General features: G+C 40.3%; 1 protein-coding gene across 1 annotated transcript in view; it reads left to right on the forward strand.

Moving 5' to 3' along the window:
- The window catches only part of PLCB1 (phospholipase C beta 1), a 408,615-nt gene that overhangs the window by 312,860 nt on the left and 75,255 nt on the right, over positions 1–20,500 (forward strand). The window contains exons 15-23 of the mRNA XM_050893175.1: positions 2,294–2,364; positions 2,974–3,070; positions 6,896–6,980; positions 8,080–8,204; positions 9,232–9,386; positions 11,135–11,299; positions 13,217–13,316; positions 16,130–16,234; positions 17,001–17,110. Coding sequence (XP_050749132.1) covers positions 2,294–2,364; positions 2,974–3,070; positions 6,896–6,980; positions 8,080–8,204; positions 9,232–9,386; positions 11,135–11,299; positions 13,217–13,316; positions 16,130–16,234; positions 17,001–17,110 — 1,013 coding nt within the window. The remainder of the gene's footprint in view (positions 1–2,293; positions 2,365–2,973; positions 3,071–6,895; positions 6,981–8,079; positions 8,205–9,231; positions 9,387–11,134; positions 11,300–13,216; positions 13,317–16,129; positions 16,235–17,000; positions 17,111–20,500) is intronic.

Raw genomic sequence — 20,500 nt, forward strand, 5'->3', positions numbered from 1 at the left:
GGCTCTCTGTTTTCACTGTATTTGTATGCCACATAGCATGGAGAGGTCCTGCCCTGACCTGGGTTTGTAATCCCATCTAAATGCAAATAATAATTATGCCATTACAGCTAGTTGTCCCTTAGACAAGCTCACACGTACCTACTGGACGTGACCTGCAGCACAGCTGCGTGTGTCAGCCCACGTGCATTTATGATACACGGTGTCTGTGCCCTTCTGGGAAGGGATAGGAGTGATGGCATGGGGCTGATCCCACCACCACTGGGGAGGGTGAGCATGAAGGCGTCTGCAGCACAGACATCTCCTCAGTCTGGTCACGGCTTGCTCTGACTTTGTGTCCCAGCAGTGTAACGGGAAAAGAAGGCTGGGTTTGAGCATAGGACCATGCTGCTGGGTGAAAGGCAATGCAGATGTAGTCATACTTTCTAAAACACTAATTTTTATTTTGTGTTTGCAATCCTGTGTATTATTTGTCCTGGTTTTGCTGTCTGATGCAGAACTTGAAAATGAGATCTGATCTCCTTGGGAGTTTTCCTGTTAAATATTTTTAAATAAGTGAACAATGTGTTGCGTACTTTCCTCCCTGGACACTTCTAGCAAGAACAAGCTATCATCTACCTGGTATCTCAGCAGTGCAAGTTGGCTGAAATCTACCCGTGTCGCCCATTTTGTGGACTGTGCAAAGTATTATTTTGCCAGTCTGGTTAAATCAATTGAGAGCTTCCCATCCAAAGATTGTCACTGCAAATCCTGTGAGAGCTCGGCTGGCTCTTTGCAATGTGTTGAGGTTCCCTGAGCCATCCCTTGAGCCTGTTGAGCAATCATGTTATTTTCTTCAATGAAATGTTCGGGAAGAAATGTGTTCATGAATAAAAGCCTGACATTTCAACATCTGCATCTGGAAGGAAACACAGCCTGGGTAGTCATCATTTGGTCGTGAAAGGCACACTCATTATTTAAATCATATGTGCTCTCCATGTTCAGAAGGGGCCCACTGGGCATGATTCAAGGCCTGCTGGAACAAAGAGGAGTTTCTTTATTGACTCAGTGGGCTTTGGATTAGACCCTAAATTGACAGGAGGAACTGAGACTGAATTACCGTTCTCTGGAGAGTTTGGGAATGCTACACAGTGGTTAGTTTTTTGTGCTGCCAAAATAAAATTGCCACTGCTGAAGAAAGCTGAAAGGTTTGTGGAATAAAATCTTTAGGGACAGAGTTGTCAATCTTACAGGTGTGGATAGGTGACTGCAGTATAAGTTAAACCTTCTTTTCCATAGTCTTCTTAAGATGCACAGTGTATACTTTATGACAGCCAGACCCACAGGAGGAGTTACTAAAGAGAAAGATAAGCTTGATATTCCTTAATGGTTTAATTTCTGGTGCAACCAAATCAAAACATTTTGGAGGTGAGGGGAGGAATTCGTTAATTAACAATAAAGAATCTGTGTCTTGCCCACAGGAATTTGATGAGTACATCGCAATTGGGAGCAAGGCATAAAATGTGTTTTATTTGGTCCCATTTACTCCATCAGTACATTTTCAGGGGAAGGATGAGCCTTATGCATCTTCTTCACGTTAATTTGATTTGCACTGCCCTCAGCCGGTGCATTTGAGCTATGCCACCGGAGTCCTAACAGTAAGGCACACCAAAGCAGTCTGTGAAGGGAATTGAAGTCAAGCTACTGCAGTTAGGCTCCTGTGCCAGATCCTCCCAGCTGCGCTACCTCAGTACATGTACTGCGATACGTTCAGGACAGATGGATTTTGCTGAACAGCCCTTGATACCACAGCGCATGAGAATCTCATCAATTTTCATGCATGATTTCTTCACCCCGTGCATGCTGTTACGTGTGTGCTTCCCGGAGGGGGTGAGGCATTCACTGAAGGTCCTGCAGGGATCCTGCAGCAGAGAGGAGGGAGTTTGAACTCACATCTCCCAAACCTCGGGGCTGTGCCCCAAGCATGGGAACATCTCTTCAGAGTAGTTTGTGATACTATACCCAAGCACTGTGCACACTACGCACACCACAACGCTCTTTTCTCATGATTTCCAAACACTGAGAATCCAGCAGCTGCAAAGGAAGAGTTTTTGTTTGGTTGGGCAATAAGAACTTATCAATGCTGAAGATGGATGAATCCCTCGAGACAGTGTATTTGATTTGTGCTGTGACAAAAAGCACATGGATAATGTAGTCTCCTGTAAGCAGTGCTACTTGCACATCTTTCTCGAATTTGTTGCTGGTAATTATAACTATTGCTTCAGCCAGTAATTATCTTCTGCTTAAAACTTTTCAGGAGAAGCAGAGATGGAGAGCGATGATGATGATGACTATGATGATGACTGTAAAAAGTCGTCGATGGATGAAGTAAGGGTGTAGATGTGTTTTATGGTGATGGGTCGGTTCCAGCAGTTGTGGGTTGGCTTGTGTTACCAGGAGTGGGACTACCATCTAGTGGAGAAAGGGAGGCAGAGCACGGGAAACACACCGCCAACTTTCTGAAGTTGGTTGTTAATTGGTTTGGAAGCACATCTTTGCTTTGTTTGTTTATATTTTCATTTACTGAAGAATAAGAATTAATAGCACCACAGCTGATCTGTTTTAGACAACTGCTTGTGGTGTATTTATCATTGTTGGAAGAAAAACTTGACATCAAAAACTTAGAGCTATATTTATTATTTATCCAACAGTACTGATAAATGTGCTCAGCACCATGCATGTGTAAAGGTAATTCAGTCGCTTCCCTAGGAGCCATGCAAAAAGAATGAATACAGCAGCAGTTTAATTAAACACTTACATTTTGCAGCGAATTTTCTTCTTTATTATGTGAAGCTCCCTGTGTGAGGCATTGACTTCACTAAGCCAGGATCAATGAAAGATATCACAGTTGACAGAAAACTGGGCTTTGGTATTTGTGGCCTCTGATGGCCACCATGGACAGATGAAAACTGCAGCATTTTCCCTTCTCTGTCCTAGGGAACTGCTGGAAGTGAGGCTATGGCCACAGAAGAGATGTCTAACCTGGTGAACTACATTCAGCCTGTGAAGTTTGAGTCATTTGAAGTATCAAAAAGTAAGTAAGCTGAGCATGAGCAACATCTTATACTGGAAATTACCTAGCAAGTGTTTGGAAGAAAGTTCTGGAGAAATGCTGCTTGGCTTTCTCTCAGTTAGATACAGGCACGTGGACAGAAAATGTTCCCTTGGTATCCAGCCAAATAAATCCATACTTATTTTGAAACCTGTATTAGTCTAAATATCAAATTTCATCAACAGTAAACACGCTGCCACTTCAAAAACATTTTTGAAAATGTTGTACTTGCATTGTCTTTGTTGTTCATGACTGAAGAGTAACTTAAGCAGTTTGAGAAAAGTAGTCATAAATATTCCTATGGATTGAGCAAGTGCTTTATATTCTGCCTCTGCTACTTTTATAGAGGATTCAGGGTAAGCAGAGTCTGCCCTTCCCCATATGCAAATTCACTTTTTCCTGCCTCTGTGTATTGTATAGAAAAGGCCATAATTTCATCCCCTGCTGGCTTTTACAGAAGACGCCTTGCTAGGAATGCACTCAGTGGCATCCTCAGTAAACACTGCAACATCTTTTCCTTTCTTGGTGCAGAACCTCCTACTGTTTGCCTGCCCTTTTTCACTTTGTTTTGACAGGTTTCAATATGCTCTTGGAGCTTTTTAGTTAAAGAAGTGTATAGCATTTTAATTTATTATGGATTTATGGAGGCCTTGGCAGAGGACAGGTAATTGGTGCCTAAGTCCATATCCGTATACAAGATTTTCCATTTACTCGTGATGAATAATAAACATACAAGAAGTTATCTACCTGTTCATTCGTATGTCGGTATTTATACAGACATACACGCAAGCATTCACAAAATCATGCAGAGAGCTGTGCTTGTTCCCTATAGTAGTGTCCCTTTGGATGTTTATAATCTCCTCTAGCTCTAATGAGAGTTACAAGAACACAGTGGGAAGGAGATATTCCTTCTGGAAAGGAAGTCATGTGAATCCTAGCAGGACAAGTTGATGCAGCTGTTATAAAATTGTCTTGTGTAGATTTCTTCTGTTCGCATGCCTGTGCCTTTCCGAGTTTTGTCTTCTGAAAAGAACTGCTGATGTCCAGATTTTTTTATCCTAAGTCTTGATGTGACCTTTGATCAATCATACTGTTTCTGTGAACTCATAATGTTAGGGAATTAATATTTCTGGTGTTTGTGTCAAAAAAATCATTGTGTGCTAAATGTGGCCAGTTCGTTACAGCAGTGGCCTTATGTGGTAAATGTTGCTGGCTGGTTAAAGCAATGGGCACTACAGCATGACTTGTGGGTTCTGGTCTTAGTCCTGGCCTGGACTCACTGCTGGACCTTCATTAAATTCAGCAAAGATGAGCTGAATAAAGGAGGAGTTAGATGAGGATTGTTTTTTAATTTGCTGCCTATCCAGTTGTTGCCCAGATTTTATTTTTGTTCACCTGACTTCATTTCCCTAAGTGTAGAGCTCCATACTTGTCTTTTATACAGTTTCATCGTTTCAGTGTTACAGCATTTTTCTCATTTAATATTTTCTAATTCAGAATTTGTTTTTATTTGTGATCCTGGCCTCCATGGTGATAACAGTACCTCACTGTTTCTGTCATTCACATATTTTAAAAGTGCATTTTCTGGTCTTGCATCCAACTTGTTAACAGAAATATTGAATAGCACTGGATCTGTAACAGTCCCCTGATTGCCCTCACTAGGTATGTTCCCTCCCTCTGACAGCAAGTAGCTGTAACTGTATTTTTTCAAGTTTTTCAGATAGTTTTTCAATGAGTTGTTTGTCCACTCCATAGTGACTTCCTCCTGATAAGATAGCACAGTGTAATGTATCACGAGAGAGAAATGTCTCTCCTGCACAGTCTTTTCTTCAAAGGGCAGGCTTCTTAATTCTCTTTAGATACTACAAGGAAATAATTGTTCTTATTTTAATTAGGAGTTTGATTAAGCCCTGGACATTTAGTAACCGAATCATTTAACATCTACCAGTTCTGGTTTCCTACAGATGCTCTACTTTAAGATAAGGCTGAGAGATACAGTATATTACTACAACAAATTCTAGCTTCTATATTCTAAATTGAATAAAACCACTATATGTGTGTGTTGCTAGTGCTATCCCATTAGTAAGGGGGAAGGATGGAATAAGAATAATCTCAGTGCCTTTATAAGGAGCTGAGATGGAGGTGAGCTGGCTGGAACAGAGTCTGGAGAAAGAGAGGATATTGCTTGTTGGAAAGGAAGAGGAGTGGTAGGAGAGCAGCCTCTAGGGAATGGCAGGAATCTTTCGCCATTAGGAGATAACAGCTATGAATAATGGCAGTAGCGTGATGGTTGCTAATTAGAAATAGGGACCCCAATAAAGTCTGAGTCCCAGCTCTCCTAGAAGGAGAGAATCAGTTTTGGAACACCACGGTCATCCTCTGGCTCTTCAACATACACTGAGAATAGTTTGTAGTTCACAGGCTGGCAGCACGTTTTCCTCTCACATTGGCCCAAACAATCTAGCTCCTCATTTCTTTGGATCCACTGCTTCCTTTTTGGCTTCCTATAAGGAAAGCGCCCACCTGTTTCTCTCCTTCTTCTCTCTGCAAGACAAGTGCTTTTGTTCAGTTTTATCCCTCTCCCGCAGCTTCGCAGTTTGACTTCAAGGAGCTGGCCAGGCTGGCCTCCTGGCCATCCCTGGATTACTGCAGCACAATTACTTCTAAAACCGGATGAGGGCAAGCCTTTTCTCTGCCTTATTGTTTGCTTTCAATAAAGTGGTGAGGCTAGAGAGTTCATGTTTCAACACAGGCACTGTTTCCCTCATTTTTAAAGAGAGCAGTGCTGAGATATCTAATGAATATGACCTCCCAGCACTGTGGCCCCTTCTAGGCAGTCTAAGCAGCTGATTGTGATGAAATGGGAAGCTGTTACTTTACAGGAATCCTTACTTTCTGTACAAAAGTGTAAAGGAAAAAATACTGAAGCTAGAAGGGACTTGACTTAGGCTCTCTGCTGCAGCATGTCGTGTGGGTACATTGAAAGGCTGTGCACACATCAGGCAAAGGTGAGTAACAAATGATACACAAATTAATGTTTAGTCCTACTGAGTTGTAAGCTTAGGAGGAGCTTTTCAGCACTGTCAGGTCAGAAAGTTTGACCAAATTAAAGAGGTCATAGAAGCTCCGTATTAGTTCAGGGTTAGGTCTGAAGACCTGCTGGGACACAGAAGTGTACCTTCAGGCTTGATTAGATAGCAATGTTTCCAGGACTGTTTGAGACAGATGTGACCTTACCCTGAAATACTGAAGATAACGAGAACTGCTGTAGGCACAGCTAGCGCACTGCTTAGTTTAATCTGATGTGGACATTAGTTATTATAGCTTCAAATTGGCTCAAAGCCCTTGCATCTGTCTGCAAAGACAATCTAGAGATCCAGCAGGGCCCTCTGTGTTCCCCACAAAAGCTGCTACAATATCTCTGCGTCACACCTGTGAGCTTTGGGCTCTACCTCTCAAATATATCAACACGGTACTTTGCAAGCAAACATGAGAGATCTCTGCCCATGCACTGACTTTCTGTTGCCTGCAGCTGGTACAGTAGCAATCTCTGGCAGTACCAATGCCCTTAATTTGGGCAGTGCTAATGTGAGTTCAGATGGAGCTCTTGAGTATGTGCAGAGTGAGCTTACTGCTGTCAGCAAACATTTGTGTATGTAAAGTCTTTGAGATCAAGGTGAAATGAGCTGGTGAACAGTAGATGGGACAAGGGGACTTGAGACTAAACCAGTTTTTTGCAGCTCATGTATCGCATATGATTTCATGCTCTCATGTATCACTGTTTTTATTTCCCCTTTAAACTTTCAGAACGCAACAAAAGTTTTGAAATGTCTTCCTTTGTGGAAACCAAAGGGCTTGAGCAACTTACGAAGTCTCCTGTGGAATTTGTGGAGTATCCTTGACTTTCAGAAAGCTGCTTTCTTAGCCTTTCTAAATCTGAGATCTCTTACGGGGCTTTATTGAAATTTGGAGACAGGAGCTGGGGAAATAGGGAACCCAAATGAAATTTGTAGATTTGACTGTCTTCCTAGATGAGTTAATTGGCCTGAGTTCTGATGAGCTAATTTAAAAGCTGGCATGAGTCCTTGTGCTGTGGGCTAGGACTAGAGGGAATAGTCATAAACTATATATTGAAGACCTGATACTTTGTATTCTCATTGTTAAATTTATCATCTTATGTGAGGTGGTATGAGTTATGGTGAGCAAATTGTCAAAATGTGGCTGACTTGGTTTTTTGCAAAGTCATATGAGAAAACTTGCTTTCCCATCATACCTCTAGTTCTAAGAGCACTGAGCTGTTTTATTGCCACGCAATTCTTTTTTTTTTTTAGGTTTTTTTTTTTAATAACTTTTAAAGAGAAGCTAAGGAGCATTCTGTTTAGACCTTTTGATGTTTCTCAATATCTCTCATCGTGGCTGCAGTTAATGAATGGTCAAGATAAAATAGTGCCTTAAAGAAGATTAATGGAAAGCTATTTCCACAGATAACCTGCAGCATGTTCTCATCCCTGAGATTTGTAGACTCAACTGTAAGAAGTGCACACTCATCATTTCTGCCTGTATGTAGAGGCCAATTCTAATGCTCATTCCAGAAGAGCACTTTTTAACTGAGCACCTCTCCCCACTCCAGAGGAAGATTCGCTGTTTACAGCTAATTGGCCTCTATAAATGCAATCTTAGGAAAATCCCAAATTAGTAACCATAATGATAAATGGAATTTTATGAATGCTATCTTTTTTGTGCATATGCCCGTGCTATTTCCTTGCTTATTCTGAGTACTCTGTACAGGAACAAACAGCACTTTTAATTACCCCATATTTATCATATCTCCTACAAAATTGTGGACCTCTGGAAGCATTATGGTTGCAGAAATCCAATAAGGAACCCGCTGCCATTCTGTAAAGAACACCTGCATTTAAATACTGCAGTTGTACCTCTCTGCAAAGTTGATTTTTTTCACACATACTATATCTTAACTACTCACCATTTAGATACAACAAAATGCAGCTAAGCCGAATTTACCCAAAGGGAACACGTGTAGATTCTTCGAACTACATGCCACAAGTCTTTTGGAACGCCGGCTGCCAAATGGTTGCTCTTAACTTCCAAACTGTAGGTAAGTTATGCTGGTCTCTGGATTTTGTAAGCTGTACATTTCCGCTTCTCGGATACAGTTTCTGATTTGTAGGTAGGAAAGGCTTTATACATCAAAAGATGTCTAGTGATCAAGTGATACTACAGAACTGTTAATTAACATTTTTAACACAAGTTTGGTTTTTTTTTTAATGAGGAATATTCATAATTACCATGCTGTCGCTAGTATGATACACATACATAATGCCCTCCATGTTGTCATCACTTGTAAGTGGTTACCGTTGAGCAGCATTTCAGATCTGGCAGGGATTTTTTTTCCTGTGTCTTCCAAAAGCTCATTATATCAAGACATAAGGGACTTAGATAGCAAATTCCGCTTTAAAAGTGAGTTTTTAAGAAACAAAGACATGTGGGCTTCTAGATGCACAAGTCACTTTTGAAATAGAATGTATTGTCTTACAAGGCTATGCCTGTTCTGAGACATACAAATATTTCAATCTACTGCATCCCAGGACATGTCCTGGCCACGTTCTGCCTATGGGCACATGGTACTATGGTATCATTCCCTTTTTCCTTTCCAGTTGTGCCCGTGTACACACCACCTTTCCGTGGAAAGCAAAACCCTACACAGACTGAGAGTCTGCAGAGTAATAAAAACCTCTTTGGGCCAATTTCAACCAAGTGTCAGGCACCCAGTGTCTGATGTTAGAAGGGGTTAGAAACATAAGTACTCTGCTGAGTTGGATACAACAGTACAATCAGTACAACACTGAGGGACTCAAAACCTAAGTGTCAAGACTTCTTTTAAAATTTGAAGATGTTGTCTATTGAGTAGTCTCTGAAAGATGTCTTACAGGTGTCTTCTTCCTGTCAAAAGAATCCAAGAGGGTGGCCACAATCACAACTGAAGCCTCTAAAGCAACAGTGTGCCATAAATAGCGGTTTACATTACAGTCAGTTTGAAATCACAATAATTGTTACTATTTTATTGCGTTTTAAAATTACTATCTATCCAGAACATAATTCTTACCAATATTTTTAACACCTAGATTTGTCTATGCAAATAAACATGGGAATGTACGAGTACAATGGCAAAAGTGGATACAGGTTAAAGCCAGAATTCATGAGAAGACCAGACAAACACTTTGATCCATTTACTGAAAGTATAGTGGATGGAATAGTAGCTAACACCTTGTCTGTCAAGGTACGTACACAGCTGGTGAAAATGCTCTCCTGACAATGTCAGAGCATAGATATATTTCTGTTGTGCAGTGGCCTAGCAAATGACTATAGTAAGTCAAGAAAATAAAATGCATTTCATTTCATGGAGTGACATTTCATTTTTAAATTCTGCCTCACATTTCATATTGTAGGATAAATGAGTGTATTTTTATTGTATGTGTTCTTTTTCATAGAAGTAATTGGGAAGTGAATGGATTTAAGAGTAGTTTGGCTGTGTTTTTAGTAACAAAGGGCTGAATTTAAAACATGCTGTTATGAAGTGGTAGGTTGGACTGGAATAGCTGTAACACTACAGTGTTTAGTATAAATAAATTTTCTGGTTCCCTGTAAGTTCTCCAGCAGAACTGTGGAACCATAAATGTCAGCTGCAATTCATTGCCAACTTGCCTTTCTTCGTTCCTTTTTAAGGACCTCTAATGAAGTTCAAGGACTGCCAGGAATCTGCATATTGAGAACTACTTGTATGAATGTTTAGAGGGATAGATTGCATTGGCTGGGACAGGATCACAAATTTATACTTGGTGTATCTGTAGTTATAAAAACATAAACTTTCTGAAATCCTGTTATTCCTTTAATGGACTTGTCCATTGGAAGAGTGTCCGTATTATAGAATCCACCTGCAAAATATCCTCCTGTTTTCATTGAGAGAAAACAAGTATTTCCTCTCAGGCTGCAGACACAAGCGTAGCCGAGCAGTGCTGGGAGGGATATGAATGAAATAATAATCTGATGACATGCATGGTAAAAAAAGATGACTGTGTGGAATGACCTTTTGTGGTGACCTGTAATCATGGAAGCTTTCAGTTTCTCCTGTGGGTTTAGAGGCACTTTGTTCTGCAATTTTAGTAAATGGAGGTGGAAGTCATTCAATAGCTATTAGGAGATGCACAGCATTTTTAACAGGAATGAGCATCCAGGAGTCATGAGACAGCTGTCAGAAGTCAGCTTCTGCCTGCTTGGTGAAGACTCTGCTGGTTATAATGTCAATGCCCATACAAGATAAAAGCTGAGAACAGATTAAGACTTGCTTTAGGCAAGCCTCAATTTGTTAAGGTACAGTGACACTGCTACATATTCCTGTGCCTCTTCAGTTTTCTGAGGTAACTGCAGACCTTTCTTTAACCTTTTAAAGCTGAGAGTTGTGTTTCCTGTTAAAAATAAGAACTAGAAAAGACCAGCTATATTATAGTTGTTTTGTTTTCATAGTGGAACTCCTCACCCTCTGTGAAGAGCCTTTATTAGAATACCAACTTTTTAGCTTGTTTTCTCCCTTGCAGTTAAAAGCATATGTAGTTTCTCTGCTGCTTATATCTCTCTTCTTCCAGCATTTTTTGAACCTGTTGTTGAAACTGGATAGAAATTAGAGTTCTCAAAGATACCATGTTATGGAAATAGGCAGCCAGATTGAGGATGAGATCCAAACGAGTATTCCTGCTGAGGGAAGGGCAGCAGCATGATCTCAACCACATTATCGCTCATAGGGGAATTCAGGACAACAGGGTCACAGGAAACCAGGCCTCATAAGTTGTTTTTCTGTGTCTGCAATATTAAACAGTGGGTTTTTGTTTATTGTGGCTTTGGTTTTGTTTTGGTTTTATTTTAAATGCATACTATCTGATCATTAATGAGAATTATCCGTCTGCATTTCAGCCACTCATTTCCTAATCCACCAAAGCAGTCTCTAGTGATCCTCCTTTGTTTTGGTTTTAGATAATTTCAGGTCAGTTTCTTTCTGATAAAAAAGTCGGTACCTATGTAGAAGTCGACATGTTTGGCCTGCCTGTGGATACAAGAAGAAAAGCTTTGAAGACCAAGACCTCTCAAGGCAATGCAGTTAATCCCGTCTGGGAAGAGGAAACCATAGTGTTTAAGAAGGTCGGTGTAACACTTGCTTCCCAAACGTGCATTGTGCTTGTTTTATCACTGTCCAGTAGGGTAATTCTGTGGTTTACTGAAACTTTGCATTTGTTAGAAAGAAGAAAAAGAGATTCTGAATAGTTATGTCTTGAACTGTTTATTGTTAACCGCTTTTGGTGTAATTTTGCTACTCTAGTCATGCCAGCTCCTACTAAAATAAATGAGTTTAAAGTCACCTTGATTGTTTCACTGACACAGCTGGAAGCAGCAGACATGTCGATAGACTCATCTGCATGGCACAGTGCAGTGCCACGCTATGAACGCCTGAGCGCAGATCCCAGCAGCAGTTTAGCTGAATTACCATGGTGTTTTGCCTTGGCTGAACAGCCCTCCTGTTAACCTGCAAGCAAGACGATGTGAATACAGCTATAACAATCTAGCTGTCCAAGCTAGCACATTGAAAGCAATCTGTTATCTCTGCTTAGTGCTAGATTGTGCTATATAAATAGAACCTAGGTGATGAAACCACATAAAACCCATCCACTTAAAATGAGACATAGGCTCCTGAGTTACTCATGCAATTTGAACAATATTACTCAGACTCAATTCTCTAAACTTTGAGGGAGCAGAAAGTACTGAGCATGTTTTAGGATTGTGCAACATGAATTTCTTATTGTGCTTCGCAATATACTTACGGCCAGTTTTTTAACAGAATCTCTGGGTTTTGCTTCTTGGGCACTGTGATTAAGTGGATCCTGAGTCCAGGTGTTTGTAAAACAATTTCTTTCATATTTCTCTCAGCAAATGTAGTTCACAGAGATGTTTATACAATTGGTACTTGCAGCCCTGCTTTCTAGGGAGTACAGCCCTTTTCCCTGAATATTTGGCCTTCTGAATGACTTTCCTTTGGCAGCCTGCCAGAGCTTAAGTTTGGAAACATCACTAGCATTTTTCTTCTGTAATGAACTTCTAATTAGTGTACTTCATTTCTCTATTTAGTTAATGATCGTGCCTGACTGCCTCTGTGCTCAGAGAAGCATAGATTACTATTTTTAGTAATGTTGAAAATAAATTAGAGAAACTCTTAGTTTTGAATTGTTGGGTTTTTTTCCTTTAATTGTCCAGATAAATGTTAGCATATGTTCTGAAAAAATACATATCTGTGCCCAGGTTAAAAATATGTGTATTTGCATGTATATTTGCATTAAGTAAGAAAATTAGATGAATTATGCTCCACAGTTTTTTAAAGTAATATTAAAGATCCCTATCTTAGTAGAGTAGTTTAAGTAACCTTTTTCAATTTCTTGTTTTCTTTTTTCACTGTTTGGCCTTCTTTCTTATGTAGTGCCAAGAAAGCATCCAATGCTAGTAAACATCCTGCTTGGTTAAACCTCTCTAGCCCAGCCAGCGAGTGTGCTGCAGCACTGGACAATTCTACTAGGGTTGACATAGTTCATGTAATTCATACATTCACGCTCTGCAAAACAGGTTGCTTGTTGAGTTTTCAATGCTAATATGCCTATCGGTGACTTTTCTTAGAAGTAAGTAATCCTGTTGGTACAAACACAAAGGAAAAAACCTTGTAGGGCTGCGAGTAATAAGCAGAAAACAGAGCAGCGTTCAAGTGTGATAGGAGTTGAGCTGCTATAGTCCCTTGTATCATATTGAAAATATAGGGTCAAATTGCTGGGTTCAACATACTATGCACACATCCTGCCTCAAGTTTCTTGATTGAAGAATGTTTCTATGAGAGTTATTTTGACACACAGGTGCATACACCCTGACCTCTTATATGGTAAGACCTTCCTATGGATGTGTAGATGTTACTATCTGCTAGACTGAGCTTTCTCTTTCTGTCTGCTATATAGCCTATGTCTGGAAGGAGCTGTTTCATTCAGAGCAGAAAGTTAATAATGCAACAATATTGCCTTCTAGGTTGTTTTACCTTCCCTGGCATGTTTGAGGCTAGCAGTGTACGAAGAAGGAGGGAAATTTATTGGTCATCGGATATTACCAGTCTCAGCAATTCGACCAGGTAAATGTTTTTCTCTATTGAGATGGACGCCGTGTAGTGAAAAGAAGCAGCAAGTCAGACTCCCAGTGCTGTAAATCAGCAGCCACTCTGCAGATTTATAGCAACCGGGGATTTGAATAATCTATCTCAACTTTGAAAAGGAAAATACCATATTTCATGAGAAATTTAAATTTGTAATGATCCAGGAAAACCAATAGAATTAAGCATCAGAGGCATGGTTGGCACTTACTGGTCTCCAGTAGATCAACTGCATCTTCACAGTTCTATGCTAAAAAGTGCAATTGTACATTTTCAAGAGGAAAGAGGGCAGCAACAGCCAATTTTGATGTCATCTTTGTGAGAATGGGAGATTACTGGGAATGAAAGCAAAATATGCTCCTCTAATGTAATTTTTATATGCATGCAAGGACTGACCTATATGCAAGCTGTTGTATCTCTGCAAAACCTTTAAATCAACCCAAAATGACTTTCATCTTTATTGCTGAAAATTAAAAAAAAAAAAAAAAGAAATCATTACTGGTCTCTTCCAAATCATATAATTATTTCTATTATAATTAGTGGCCACTTAACTGAAAATTGTCTTGTGTGACAACTCAGCCCTAATTTTCCAGGCCAGAGACTTGTTAGAGATCATGTTTCAGAAAGATGCAGTGACATTGGCATTTTGAGCAAGAGAAGTGTCCCAATGCCAGCTTTGCCAGTCAGGGGAGGGGAGGAAACTAAATTAGGGCAAGCATATGGGCCATAAACATGCTCGCAGCTTCACTCACAGTGGAACAGTAAGAATATCTGTGCCTACCCTGTACCTTATCTAGCCAGTTCCAGCAGTAGCACAAAACTCACATGTCCCTAACAGTTGCTGTCGATATTAGTCTTGGAGACCTGATCTCAGGTAATGTATAAATCAGTCGCTTCTCTTCTGGCAGGTGATGTCAGGGCTCTTCTAAGAAGAGCTCCAAGCGGTTTTGTCTTAGCTGGTGTGGGTCTCATGGCCTCAAACCACAAACAGGCTAGCCATGGGAGGTGGCTGCTGGGCATGTCACTGCTCCAGGACTTCCTCACCAGTTGTCACTTCTCTTTCCCTTCCCCTTTTCTTTACCCTGCTCTTGGCCATGCATCCCTGGCCATTCTGTTCTGCCAGCTCTGCCAGTCTCCACACCTTTTTTGTGATCCAACTCAGCTTATCAATCCAGCAGAAAAATCTCTGCTGTTTTCTGCTGGCTTAGTGGATATAATTGCCCCATGGAGGATCTGCTGAGCTCCAGAGGAAGATAGGTGATTGGAGAGGAGAAAGGGGGATGTTAAGGATTTCCCTCTTTTGGTGGAAGTGAGCTCTTACACAACTGATCCCCTTTCATGGCACTCACCCTTCATGCAGCACAGAGTCCATTCAGCAGAGCACTGAATCATGTATCTGCTTTTAAGCTTGTGATTTTTAAAACAAAGGCCACTGTGTTAAATCATACAAGGACTTTCAAGAGCTTTTACTCACAGGCCTATCTTCTGTCCTTTTGACTCCAGTAATCGTTAGTTTACAGTATGTGATGGAGAACAGCATGTTGATTTTAATTTGTGTGTATGCTGAAAATTTGCTGGAGGAGCTTGAGAGAACTGAGAAACCTTTGTAATATGTAATTTCTCTCTTTTCTGAGACATTATTGAAAACTGTATCATACTGTCACACAAATCCACAGAATTACTGTTATTCCCAAAGCAAGGATTTAACCGTTACTTGGAGAAGGAGTTTTTCACATCAACCAAGTGAGGATCTCCCCAAATAAGTGCATCCTGCTTGTGACTTGTATCTTGACACTACCCGTATGTGCGGCTCCGTAATCATGCCTTAGAAGAACAACTCCAGCCATGGTGTGAGGGGCACCAATTCGTGAGGCAGAGGATGCAGCTTTGCAGCACTGCAATGCTGTAAGAGTTTGTTGGGTCTGGAAGTCCTTTTCTCCCATTTCTATCTGTGCACTTCCATCACTGTCTTTAAACTGACATTAATATGTCTGACCTTATGGTGAGGCATTTTGGGGAGCTAAATTGATGGAAGACTCTTTGCAGTCTCTGAAGGTTGCTTTTTCCACAGTTTAGCTTGCTGAGCTGCCTATCCACAAAGTCAGGAAAGTGTCAGTGAGCAAGAGAAAGAGCAGGAGATGGTGGTAGGTGGCTGCGACAAAGGGTTTGGGGCTGCCCCATCTGTGGTGCCTCGCCGTTAACTTGGCTAAGCTGCACTGTAATGGGTGCCCTCACTCTTACAAGACAGCCAGCTTTCAAAACAGTCTGAAAGTACTCTTTTTTCAGATATATTTCTAAGGTTGGTCACATGATAGGATTCATACACACACACACACTTTGTAGGTATAGTGCCACATTGTCTATTTTTTAAATTAGATACTGTGTTGTGGGTGGACTATTACATCTCAGCTTTACTTGGCTGTTCAGATGCCTGAGTACTACAAGGGTCGCTTTTGAAAATTACGTAAGAGCTAGGAAACTAAAAAAAACTTCAGCCAAAGGTAACAAAATAGAATGCATCAAGAATCATATAAATGACAATTTTTAGCATTATTCACAGATGTAAAAATAAAGGGAAAATACTATTTTAAACTGCAGTGTCATGTGCCTTTCTAACAGTCCCTTGTTTGTATACTTATCTCTGAAACCCTTCAGGTAAATCTTTCCCTACCAGAAGTCCCTGGTGTTGCTTGCTCGGTTGGAGCCACACTATAAGTAACAAATGATAACACAATTATATTGGAAATGCCTGTGGAAGAGTTTTTGCTCTGAACTCGTTGTTTCTTATTTTGCAGGCTATCACTACATCTGTTTGAGGAATGAGAGGAACCAGCCTTTGACACTGCCAGCTCTCTTTGTGTACATAGAGGTCAAAGACTATGTACCTGATACTTATGCAGGTAATTCCATGACATTTTCCTGCTGGGAAATACAAAGGTTAATGGAAACGCAAAATGAATGTGGTGTAGATGACTTGCCATATTGGGATAACAATCCTGTGAACAAACCTCTGCATCTGATGGATCATTATGTCTCATCGCTCATACAAGATGGCCTGATTTACAGCGGCCTGCCTGAGGTTTAGGATTAGGGCCAACTCTTTTATTTTCAGCAGACCTTCTATGACTCTAAAGGAGGAAATACCCCAGGCATTTGCCATTGAAACACAAATGAAACTTTGCTTATACGACACAGTAGTATGTAATTGTTTCCTAAGCAAAGTGCCATGCTTAATGTAGAGCATTGTATTTTGTAATCAGCTCTGAACAAGGATAGGTTTAAAGACCATACTGTGCATCTTCAGTGAAAAAGAGTATTCTGTATAGCTATTTTGATTTTAAAAAAAAAACAGGATTTTTACTAATGCTCCTCTGTGCCTCACGTGAAGCAGGATCCTAGTCAGCTGATGCTGTAAGCTTTGAAAATCTGTCATAAAACACTGTGCAGAAAATGCACAGCCACAAGACCCGAGCACAAACTCAAAGAGGGTTCGTGTTAGAGTATTTGTGCATGATGGCATACTCCCCTCCACTGTTGTTTCTAGGACCTAGGAGTACCTATCAGCAGCAGATCTGTATGAAAAATACAGTCTCCTTCTTAAAACCTGAGGAGTACTGGAGCCATAACATAAGGGGTTTGAAACTGAAGTATTTGTGTTATTTCTAGATGTGATCGAGGCCTTATCCAATCCAATCAGATATGTAAACTTGATGGAGCAGAGAGCTAAGCAACTGGCAGCACTGACTCTGGAAGATGAAGAAGAGGTAAAGAAAGAGGTAAGGGAGGTTTCAGAGTCTCTGCAAATTATGTTATAGTATTTATAAGCACTTACTTTGCCTAGAAAGACAAATATCGAAAGTCCTTGGGAATTGTATCTGTTGATTACTTGAACATCTCGCCTACAATGAGACTAGGGTACATTACTGCCAAGAAGCATTGCACTGTGTGTGTGGCTTCACTGAAGGCAGCATGTTGTGCATGGAGCAAGTTACTGTTCAGAGGTAGAGAGACACCAAAAGCTGAATGAAAAACCATGTTATGTGCATGCTGATTTGCAGCTTTGTTATGTAGTAATGAAATCTTCATAAGTCGTTGCCTGTTGTTTTCCAGTGTGACGCTGAAGTTTCCCCTTATAAAAAAGACAACTTTGTGTCAGTAGCTTTTCCTGAAAATATTACAAATTTTCCAGAATTTCAGGCTCTGTTTCTGGAGAGGTTATTCTGTTCAGAAACATTCGTGTATCTCCGATTATGATGTCTCTATATGTTCTCCGTGAGCAAATGTGCCCTGAAGAGACCCTGTATAATCATACAATAATTTAGATGGGAAGGGGCCTTTGGAGGTCAACTGATCCAGCCCTTCATAGATCTTAGAAGAGGGAGGAGACCATAGAGTAAATAAATGTTCAGGCCTATTCTAGCTTAGCTGAAACCTATGGGAGCTACATTTTCAGTTGTTCAGGTATCTGTTTAGGTATATGCGGTTACCTACGGACTAACCTGTAAACCCTATTTTTCTGTATAATTGGAGGTGTTGTGCATACAAATGCATAGATGTTATTCTGAGCGTAATTGAGAGTACTGGCAGTTCAGCTTTCGTTTCTGGTAAGCTCTGTGCACATTCAAACGTTCAGTCTCTCTGTTCCAGACATTGTCATTGGGATGTCTTCTAGCAGTGTTTGAAAATATCAACCTTGTCTTTTAAAGATTGCTTGTGTCAGATGTTAGGCACATCATGTGAATCAAAAGGCACTTGGTACAGGTCTCTAGCGAAGATGGAGAAATGCTTTATAATCCTAAACTGCCCTCAGCTCTGGTGCCTGTCTTCTTCAATTCTCAGATGTGCAAAACCTCACTGAACTAGATTTTGTAACCAAGAATACATTCCCAAAGCAGACCAGATGAGTGAAAGTCATTACAATTCAGTGGCCAACAATTTACTCTTTGTGCAGTGTCACAAGTTCGGCTGAATGAGGACACTGTGAAATGCTCAATAGTATCTTAGACATTTATCTAGGACGCTCTACACATGAGATTCTATTTTAATAGCAAAGTCTTTTTTTAACATAATCCTTTAAATACCTTAGAGGTCATTTTTACCTTTGAAAAAGTACAGATTTTCCTGGTCTGTACAGGCTTATTTGTTAGTTAGAAAAATTCTATCACAGAGTATCTTCTAAAGCAAATGGGAAGAAGGAAAGATGAATTGTAGCGCTCAAGTAGCGCTACCATATGTCAAGGAGCTTGAAAGCTTGTAGAATAAAGGAACTTGTTCTGGAGTAGCAGAGAAATATTTTTTAAAAGAAAACTGTCATGATTGCAGTGGTGTGTTTGTTAAAAATGTATAACCATTCAGTTAGATGCAGTAGCAAGGGACAGATACAAAATTGCCACTTTAAGTGGCAATCTAAATACACCATTGCTACCTTCTCTTCATAAACGCCCATTCTAGGTAAGATATTTGGCAGCTGGGCTGTACTTGGAAATCTTGAATTGCCTGATCATGTTATGTGATGAAAAAGTTTTCTTCATCAGTCAGCCGGGCTGACTGTTTTGTTCACTTACATTGGCCCGCGAGAATCACGTTGGTTAATAATTGCAAGTACATTCACTGGCAACATAGCTAAATAAACCCAAGTATGTTTGCCAGAAATGTACACATAAGCGCACCTGGATTCAATTTTCCTATGTACAGTTTCAAATTGACACACTATAAATGTTTGTGTGCAAAGCTGTGCTGTCTCCTAGCACAGATTCCACCTCCCCACACCTCTTCCCCTCCCCTCACACACATTTATTTATCTGAGCTGGGTTTTTGCAGCTGTCACAGGAAAACTGAGTTTTTTTGTTTGCTACCTAGAAGTTTAAACTGCATCTCTGTAAGAAGTTCCTCAGGCTTCTTGCAAAACAGCAGTCAAATAAGCTACCTAATAGTGAATTGTTTTGAATAAATAAATTAGCCTTTCTTTAGGCTTCAAATTACACTGCCTGTTAATTATCAGTGTAATAACATAAACAAAGAATGCTGGAGAACTGACAAAATTTACAGCATCTTTTCTGTATTAATTTGCAATGTTCCTGTCATGAGTGTAACATGAATTCCTACTTTTAGCTTTCTGGTCAGTTCTTGCTTTCCAGCCTGGCCTTAGAACAGCTATTTTTGCAGAATGGAAGCATTGTAATACCTGCAGCATGGATTTTGCACCTTTAACTGTACTTATCTGAATACATTGTAAATCTTTACGAGCTTAGAGGTAGTGAAGGTTGCCTTCTCTTCCCCTGCCTGGTGTCCTTTACAGACAGGAGGAATAAGCCATAGAAATTTGCAGAGAGTTCCTTGGGATGAATTAATCCCAGCCTAAAGTAGATTGATGTAACTAGTTTGTACGTTTTCACCCCTGCAGTCATGGGAGCAGAAGTGTGTAGGGGTCTAGGAAAAGCTAGCCAGAGTAAAATGCATTTTGGCTGTGCCTGCTGGTCTACTGTCCCTGGGGCTGCATGTTAATTCCCACTGAGAGTCAGGGAGTCAGGAGGCCTTGCTGGCTCATTAATGTGTCTGACATGGAAGCAGCAGAGCGTCTGACCTGTTGTTTCTACCCATAAAACAGTGTTGAAATGGAAACTCTTGTTTTGCATGCCTGGATATAAATCAAATGAAGCCAGTTGACTTCTTTGGTTAAATAAAATTATTTTGATAGGGAAAGTAAACAAAAACATCTCTAGGAGAGCACCTGCACTTAGCATATCTGATACCACCATTTAAAATGAAAATTCAGGCATAATTTTGCAAATCATAATGATCACACCAAGTTACAGTAATGGAAATTAAGTTGATCTGACACTTCTTATAGGGAGACCTTGCTTACACTTGCTTTTACTTTGCCAAGGAGGATAGGGGCAAAGTGCCCACCAAGTCTAACAGTGCAGCACAGAGATCTCCCAACCCCAATAAATTGCAGCTCCTCTTCTCTGTCGAAGTAAAAAGAGACCGTATAGATATGTACCTGTATGGGTATGTATCTTTCTGCTTAGTAAATATACTGTCTTGCAAAAGACATGGCAACATGTGGAATACAAATAATTTCCTGTGAATATTAAAACTATAAATTATAGGGCTGGATTACATCATGTTTTGAAAAGAGCCTAAAATATTCTCCACTAAGGAAA

Source organism: Gymnogyps californianus, chromosome 3, assembly GCF_018139145.2.
Source record: "Gymnogyps californianus isolate 813 chromosome 3, ASM1813914v2, whole genome shotgun sequence".
Lineage (NCBI taxonomy): Eukaryota > Metazoa > Chordata > Aves > Accipitriformes > Cathartidae > Gymnogyps > Gymnogyps californianus.